Consider the following 9,377-nt stretch of genomic DNA (forward strand, 5'->3'; position numbering starts at 1 on the left):
GAAAATGCAATGCTGTGTGCAAGTCATTGCAATGGGGGAAAAAACTTAACGAGGAGAACTCAACACACGTTAATCCTCTTTCAAAACTAAGCCCAAGCAAGTGCATTATAAAGGGATCATTAAGTCAAAACATTCAACTGCATCAATGCGGAAGCAGGGGATTATAGCGGAGTCTTTTCTTAAAAACAAATGCCATTTTTCCTTAAGCAGTATGGGCTGCCCTGCTGAAGAGGGTACTGAGAATCCGATGAAGGCAGACTGGTCACAGCTCTATAGCTGTACAAACCAGCACTCTTCTCCAATTATGTCAAAGGGCCAGATTCTTTTTAGAAATGGTTCATAATGGCCAATCATTTCCCACATACCGATTATGAAGCAGTAGAGGAGTAAAATGTACCCAATGTGTAAAAGCAGACGCCCCAATAACCCTCTGAATAGCAGAAAACATTTTTGGAATGTTTCTTCAAAATTCTAAGCCAGTGTTCTAGAATTTGCTTTCAGCTACTAGTAGTGATTGTTACAATAGCGTTGGAATATTCAGTTAACAACATTCCGAACACATATTTGTTATCTTACACCTTAAAGGCTTGAAACATTACAACTGTGTGGAGTAGGAGGCACGTAGACCGTGAAACTGCTGACTGGAACACGGTCACGGTTTTGACGCGTCTGAGTAACACGGTCTTTTCCTAATCAATTAGCAGCAGGCCGAGAGTAAATCAGCAGAGCGGGGAGATTAGCCCCCGGGTGGCTGCTGTACCGCGCCAGTAACAGCCTCTCAGCAGCTGCTCCTCAGACCACATGACCCCCGCGGTCCGAGGCTCCGCCCGAGGCGACGCATTCTCTCACCCTGCCGCTGCTGCGCAGGTGATAAGACGAGCCACATTAGGCACGTTTAACCAGGAAATCAGCAGGGTCAGCTAAAGCTAAGTAAAGGAATGTCGCTACTGAACTGCGCAACACCCGCTATCAGATGCCTGCCCAATGGTGGAGGAACCACAATCCTTTGTGTGTCCAAACCGTGGCGTGGGAGTATTTAACACCCAGTGGCAAGGTACACAAGCCACCCTAGCCCAGGTCTCACCTCAGCCAGGTGCTCCTGGACTCCTTACTCTGCTGTACACTGTCTGGTCCTGCTGCTTTCCTATACGATTCTTTAGATCGCATCATCAAAAAAGGGTGTGATCAACGGTTACAGAAGCGGAAGATAATTACAGCCACTTCAAGTATTAACAGGCTTTTAATCACAAGACACAGAGCTGTGCCATATTTTCAAATCAGTGTGTAAACAGGCATGAGAAATGGGTTTGAAGTTAAATCTTACCCAGTTCTGCTGGCTGCTGTATGAAATAAGTCAGCCACTCATTTTGGGGAGATGAGAGGTGTGTGTGGTGGGGTAGGGGCTGTATTCATAGGGGGTTTGGGGTTAAGAAGAGATAAGCACATATGGGTTTCAAGTGAAATGAAATGGGGCTGTAATTAGGCGGAGGGCAGGTTTGTGCGCGCGCGTGTGTGTGTGTGTGTGTGTACAGGTGGGGCTGTACCTGCAGCAGGTACTGAGACACCACTCCCTCGGGGATCTCGGGGAAGCGCTGCTTCAGGTCGTGCAGAATCTGATAGTCCAGCTGAGGGCCTCCCTGCGCCATCCCCACGGTGAGAAAGTCACTGAGCCCACCACCAACTGTCCTTCTGCCCCGCACTCATCTTCCACTGGACACACACAAGCACAGGTACGCACACGCACAAATACACACACACGCACGCACGCACACATATACATACACACACGCACATACAGACGCACATATACACACACACGCACGCACACATATACATACACACGCACACACACACAGGAGACACAGACACACAGCAAGAAGGGTTACAATCCCAATCTGAAATCACTCCAAAGCTTTTCCAGAAAGAGCTACCAAATTAGCCTGGCTAACACAGAAATGCGAACAGCTGCGGGCTCCACGGGAGATGTCGGAAATTAGGATTCACCAGTTCATGAAACAAAACTCCGCAAAGTGAAACCACTCACACAGGCAGGAAATGCCTGGACTGCTTCTCCAGAGACCGTTTCACTCTGATCTTCCGCGATACCAACCCCAGCCACCCATGTCGGCGCGATGGAGACTGATTTCAACAAGGAAGTTTCACTTCCAGAGGAACGTCAGGCGCCAGAGCGCTATCCGCGGCGGTAGCAAGAGAAGGGCAGCTGCCCTTTTCGTGACACATTCACAAAGTCCAAAGGGTGCCAATTCGCAAAATTCCACAGGCCTGATGATGCTCACCCATGATCCTTGCAAAAGTGGAAGCACTGAATGTCACTAGCTAAGTGAAGACTGAAGACACACAAAACGCGGTTAACCACAGATATCTGGCCTAAGCCAGGGCTGCAGTTAAAATGTTGTCCTCTTAGCACTGCTGCTAGAAAAGCCATCAGCCCAGGGGACAGAAAGTGAACTCTTCTTCTAAGCAAAATGACCTGATCCTGGCCTGCCTTCCCAAATATACGATTGCTCCCCATACTAGTAAGAGCAGGGAGAACTGTTTCTTACGGATACCAAAGTACTGGCATGATCCGTCTTACGAATCATTCCAGAAAATGCAATTTGATGCATGTCACACGAGAGAGAGAGAAAGGCATGCATGCGTTACTCAAGCCTTAGCAGTTACACGGCCGTTAATGATTAACCAAACGCTTGGATAGTTGTGAACATTCCTCTGCAGATATGATCGACAAGTTTCTCTTCAGGAGAGAAAGTCCTCCAACGCCGTTCTTTCGGCTTCATGAAATCCAGCTCTTTTGCTAGAGACTATGCAAGCGTCTACGGTACGACCTATAGACCATGTCTGAGACCCTGTGTCTTCTGTTACGTGCCTTTTTGAACCAGGACACTTTAGGCAAAACAAACTGAAACGCATAGTAACGATAACAAAGCACTCAGAATGTAATGGAAAGAGCTGAGAGGAGAGCCAGAGGACTGGACTGTGCTTTCTTACTGGCACACAGAGGCCCATGTTTGCCTTCCTGCTTCAGAAACCCCCACAGAGTCAACAACAAATGACTTTATAAAACACTGAACAAGTGCCCAGACAAGGATCCTTCTGTCAGAAGATAGGTCTGCATTATTCCACTGAACAATGGCATTAATCTGGAGGGCAGTACACGCAGACAAACACACGTGCACGTGCTCCCACACACTGGAGAGAACCACACCTAAAAGGAAACTGAACAATTCAACGCCGATGTCATTTTACGATGGCAGGGCTTCACCACGTACAGTGCGAGCACACGACCGAAAAAAAAAAAACACGGTTCACCCAGTCGCTCTGTTCCAGAGCCACACACACTGCCCACGTGCACACGGGTCACAGATTAGACGGGCACAGTCCATAACGGCGTCTCCTCGCGGTCATGAGCTCATCGCCCGCGCGGCGGGCTCCGGGAGGTCCCCGAGGGAGGCCGGGAGCAGACGCCACCACCACCGCCGCCGCCAGCGATGGCACGCGTGACGGAGACGCGCGGAACGCTGCGCTCATATCCCTGGAATCCCGCCACTCGGGAGTGCCTCAACATGGCGCCAGGCGTGAGGATGAGGAGGGCCACACGATCTGAAGGAAACATGGGCACGTCTCCCCCTCACCAAGGTAATTACCCAACCAGCACTCAGCACTCAGCCTCCCCTTTGACTCAAACAGGCCCAGTAAAGCCAGTGCAGTTTACCATCCTGCTATCCACAAGCCCCTCTGCACACGGCACTGCCGAGGCCACAGTCTACAGTACGTTTGGGGAAAACCTGTGTTTTAGGCCAGGTTAGCTATGCTCCTGCCATTGCCCTTGACCAAGGCACAGGCCTCAGAGCTGGAGCTGGTCCCCAGGTGCCACACTGGCGGCCCACTGCTCCTAAGTAGCTAGGACAGGTCATCAAATGCAGAGGACAAATTACCCCATGGGGTTCAATAAAGTCTATCTTATAGCTGCAACACTGATATTGATATTACATTTCAGCTTGGTTCCAACTTTGTGCACAGACCATTCACCTATGTGAATTCCTAAGTCATAGCCTTACTGTTCCTAAATAGGGTTTTCAATTCCATTTTAATTTATATTTGTTCCACTTATGACCGGTGCTAAAAAGGTCATGGAATGTAATGTAATGGAAAGTGTGAACCAGTCAATCAGGTAGCAAAGAATGGTAGCCAGAACTGCTCATGTGCAAGAGACTGGTAGCCCTGGGCTACCAACAGTATTGAACTGTGACATTGTTGTCACAGTTCATGTTTGTATTTCCATGCGATTCATACTGCAATACTTACAACAGTATGGAAATCATCACTGCCATAATAAATTGTATTGATTGGCCTGCATACATTAGACTTATAAGTACCTGTTCAATTAGCAGACGGTTGGTCCTGGATTTAAATCCCCATATTCAACCAATGAGATAAAATATGATCTGCACATCACTTACAGTGTAACAGGCTAATTTATTAAAAATTATACACCGGTCCAGAGAAAAGATGTGGAGGACTTCCATCTGTAATATGGTTCCTCAGTACTCCTCTACAGTCTCAGGCTCTTCCTGCTTGGACAGTAACACTTCCTGTCTGGCTTAGCCCAGCCCTCATAGAACTCTAAAATATCATTACTTAAGCCCCACTAACATATATGTATTTACATTGTATATGAGGTTGCAATGGGATGAGAAATTACAACGAAAATTTCCTGAGGGAGGTTATTACATTTTTTCCATTTTCTCCCAATTTGGTAGGCCTAGGCATATTTCTACATCCAACTACTCTGTTCCATAGGCGCATATCATATTTCCGATAATAGCCCAAGCACACTTATGCATTCATTTTTATTTTTTTAAATGCCTTGTTCACCATCTGATATACCATTGGGACCGAGTACCCCAATCAGAATGTGCTTTGCAGGTAAATGTTTAAATATTTCAAATGCTAATTTTCTGAAGGTTTTTGACAAGAAACTAATCTAAATTCTACCAAATAAAAAAAGTTTAAAATAGCCCTTTACTTTTGTATGTGAATCATCATTCACACTTAATTTCATTCTATACACTACGTCTTGCACTGCAGTAGTATCTTCTGATGGCCTGTTGAAGTTATGCAGGATAATATTGTCCACCACGTAACAACAATTAATATTAAAAACGCAAGTGTGTGGTTTTGATGTAACTTGGGAACGTTGCAGTGAACTAGAATACTTAACGGAACTTACATTTGAATGGCAGACTTTTTAAAATGCCTGAACATAAGTTAAGCAGTAGCCTAACTGAACTGGTGGCTCAACAGACGTGTAGACTTCGGCTCCTTTCTTCAGAACTTGAAATCGAGCCAACCGTGTTGTACTAGCAGACAGGTAAACTCAAGCAGAACCTTACAGTTATAAAGTTATTGTTTTCGTTTTGCGTTTCTTGGTGTTACTGGCCTTCACTCAAATGTGAAGTTGACCCCAAAGGACTTTTGCTGGAATTTATTTTTTATGTCCATATAATATCCATTTGGTCTGCCAGACAGGTGAAGTCGTGAAAAAATATTTACTAATAAATCGAATTGCGCAGCCCGATTACTGTAGGTTAAGGAGGTTTTTGCACTGGGTGCGGTGCGAGTTCGTGTTCTTGCCAAATTCTTTGTCACTCAGTACATTGTGATTATTTCGATATGTTTCAGGAAGCGGGATATGAACACCTATGTTTGCCAAAGCAGCAAGTGCTGCTATAAAACGCATAGCTCACGACAGTGCAGGGACACCCTGGAATGTATCCGTTTGTTTTTTGGTTGGCCAGCTGAACTGCCCCTTCCACAAAACACAGATCTGGTGGGCAAACCAATGTAAGAGCGCTACAAACCTAAAGGGTGACAGAGGCTTGATCCTTGCCCCCGTAACAACTCTCTATGCCGACTCCTCGCAAAAATGACAAGACTCTCCTGACACAAACATCACTCCACTTGGTCAAATTATACATGAGAATGGACATTACATTACATTACAGGCATTTAGCAGACGCTCTTATCCAGAGCGACATATATTTAGTCATCTTCTATTTCCGCGGCCTGCTGAAAAACTCGTTCATAATCATTTCGGTTGTGGCCTGTCCTACACCAGCAGGGTGTTCACCGCAGCAGGTTGAATGCTGTACAGTAAAGCGCACACAGGAAGACAAAAGACAACACCTGCATCAACTATGGTAACGCCAACACTGCTTGCTACGTTTCTAGCCGGATGGCTAGCTAGGCCACAGCGTAACTCCAAACAAACACCAGATTCTAAAATAAACCAACTGCGTCAGCTAATACAATATCTAACGTTAGCTAAAAAAAGAAAGTTCGCTTTCTACTACCCAACATTATTTTTCATCTGATTTAAGAACTAACGAATTAACGCCGACAACAGGGTTTTAGCTTGCTAAAGCTGGCTAACCGCTGTTAGTGTTATGGCGCTTAGTTCCGTCAACAAAGTTCACACGTCCTGTGAACGTGATCATCCTGCACTAAGCAACGACAACACAAAACGACATGACAGTATGCATAGCTGACCGTTAACATCATACAACGAATTAGCAAACTGATATACAAGCCATCAGTTTTAAATAGGCTACTAGCTAGGACGTGGTCCCATCCATCTAGAAGGCTAACGGCTAACAAGCTGGGCTAATGTTATATCCTAACGACCATACAGAAACCGTGATGACTGGGCTCACAACGTTAGTTAGTTGGACAGTACATTCCACAGCAGCTAGTTAGCACTAGCTAAACAGGCAGTTTGTCAACACGGCAAGTGTAAATTAGCTAGCTAGCTCAAGGGTTAAGTCAGCTCACGCTGAGAATACGTGCATGTAACGGTTAGCCCTAATCAATGAAAGCCGATGCTTGAAATTGTACACTAAACTACCCAAGATTGGAATGGCTAGAGGTGCGCGTGGTATGTGGAGAAGCACACTAGACCCAGAACAGTAACCCATGACAACGTCGAGTGAGACTGGGACCAAAGCCCTGCCAGTAATGTGTCAACACTGCGGTCTCACCAGCTGGTTTCTGCCTTGCGAGCAAGTGTGGGAATACGCATGAGAAAATGCCAAATACACGTAGCTAACAGGGACCTTGGCTTGTGAAAATACTGTCAGCTAACCAAGTTAACTGTATTAAATTAAGCGAGCAGGGTTATTACTGTTAGTATATGACAAACTAGGCAGCAGACCCACTACATATATTTGAACCAGAAAAACAAAACCACTAACGACAGCCATCTAACGACGTTTCCCCTTCCTGGACATGACAGATTTTGTAGCTAGCTTGCTAGCTAACGTTAGCGAAATGCATTGTGATGACGAAGCTACAGTAACGTTACTGCCCCCTCCAAAAAAGCTTTAAACTGGTTATACAATTGGGATTTTACTTCTCACCTTCCATTCACTCCCTCCCACCACCGGTCATTGTTAGGGCTACGCAGTAGCCCTCGGGTTAGATAATTTCCGTGGCCCCGTAGCCAAGGGGGTAGTTGTTGACCAGTTTTAATCCAGCCTTCATCCAGAACTAGAGGTTCTGCTGCAGCAAACCGAGTGCCAACATAAAGTAGATTTACAATATGGCGCCTGGAAACCGTAAAAATATCGCGAGAAAATGGGAGCGGTGCAGGGGGAAATAAAACACGTGATTAGTGAAGCGAAGCTCGGAATATGTCCGTATATAATGAATTCGTCTCCCCTACCAAAAAACTAACAATTCAAGTTATAGAGAGAAGTACTGAAGCAGAACGTACATTGCTAGTAATATCTCTGATTGAGTTCAGTAGTCTTCATTGACTTTATCAGTGAAGTCTACTTCAGGAATTCAGTATCCTTAATATGAATTATACATCTGAATGAATGATAACCTTCTTAAAACATATTACAATGGCCAAAATCCCCAGTGGCAAAACACACGGCTACTGGAAGTAGGCTAGTGAAGAAGACAAAGAGCACTTTGTCCAGTACTTTGCATAATTGTAGATCGACTGTACAGTGTCATTTTCCACTAAATATCAGAATTTGAAACAGTAAATTTTTGTCTGACGATGGACATCCCTTTATATTCATACAGGTTATCCAATAGAGGAAGAGGACACAGACACAATAAAGAAGTTGCATTTGCCATGAGAGACGTTTTCAGATCTTTTCTTTATTGTCAAAGTTAGTGCAGTCTCCGCTTTCTGTGACCTCATGCTCTAGAGCTTAGATTTGTTTGCTGCAGGGTGAAGCCTGAATTAATTTCACTTTAAAAATGGGTTTCTGTACAAAACGTTTTACCTTCCCAAAAACTAGAATAAATAACACTGAAAAAGTAAATGAGTAAAAAAAAAAAACGGGGCCAAGGAACATTTTTGCCTTCTAAATCACTATGTTCTTTCATTAAATTTGTGTAATAAATTTCCTTTCCTGTGTTGTTCTGAAATGAAAATATGTGAGTCAGTGGGACTTTTAGATAATCACTGCTTGTTAAGTATCATATCATCATATTCTTGGAAACTAGATTTAATTTTGAAAATGTTATAGTGTATTGCTTGTCCTCAAGTCTTTTAAACCACCACCAACTCTCCACCCACCCCCTCTCTCTCTCTCTCTTTCACTCACACCCCCCCCCCCCCCCCCCACACACACACACACACACAAACTGTGCAAATGCACCACCTCCCTGCCTCTCTCAAGTGAGGGAGGTGGGAACAGGGGATACATATATTCCTTGGACCTCTTACCCCAACTGTGCTCCTGGATACACTCAGTCTCCCCTAATGATCATCATGTGCATGACACAACTGATCCATGTCATAGATACAAGGCCAATATTGCTGTATTTAGCATCTAGCCCACTTTAAAATGATTTATTTCTTTTTAATGCTGGTTTTCAGCCACCTCTGTTAAACAGAAACATATTTTCTGCAATGCATTCTGAAACATCCTCTTAACGCTGCGCTTTCCTGAACATTGAATTATGTATAAAATAAAAACACATTACAAGTGTACCACTTTGTATAATCTGTGACACTGACATCTGTGACATTTCTGTCCTCCAAAATGCAGACTTCACCTAGAGGCCTAACCCCGTTACTGGCCTTCAATGTCTCTGAGTCAATACAGTCACACACCATTATTTTCTCTTTATACTGGTTGTTATGTACATTTTAGGTGTAAATGATTTGCTTGTTTGATAGCTGTTCGATGAAGTGTCTCAACGGAGCTGTAAATCACCAGTCTCCCTCTTTCAGTGTTCATTAAATTGCTTTACTTGAATTGATGAAATACTGAGATAGAGAGTTCTACTGTGATTTTGTTTTGCAGTTCCTTCAATAAGAGACCCAAAGACATTTG

At 44.5% G+C, this 9,377-nt stretch overlaps 1 protein-coding gene across 3 annotated transcripts in view; it reads right to left on the reverse strand.

Annotated features, from left to right (window-relative positions):
• The window catches only part of tab3 (TGF-beta activated kinase 1 (MAP3K7) binding protein 3), a 15,150-nt gene extending 7,523 nt beyond the window's left edge, over positions 1–7,627 (reverse strand). The window contains exons 1-2 of one of the 3 annotated variants that reach the window (XM_064310688.1): positions 7,430–7,627; positions 1,545–1,710 (exon numbers count right to left, since the gene is read on the reverse strand). In XM_064310688.1, the coding sequence (XP_064166758.1) occupies positions 1,545–1,646 (102 nt within the window). In that variant the 5' untranslated portion in view covers positions 1,647–1,710; positions 7,430–7,627. Of the gene's footprint in view, positions 1–1,544; positions 1,711–2,044; positions 3,516–7,429 lie in introns of those variants that run through there. The other 2 variants (XM_064310687.1, XM_064310689.1) reach the window with 2 other exon arrangements.
• Between the last annotated feature and the right edge of the window lie 1,750 nt (positions 7,628–9,377).

This window comes from Anguilla rostrata, chromosome 15 (assembly GCF_018555375.3).
Source record: "Anguilla rostrata isolate EN2019 chromosome 15, ASM1855537v3, whole genome shotgun sequence".
NCBI lineage: Eukaryota > Metazoa > Chordata > Actinopteri > Anguilliformes > Anguillidae > Anguilla > Anguilla rostrata.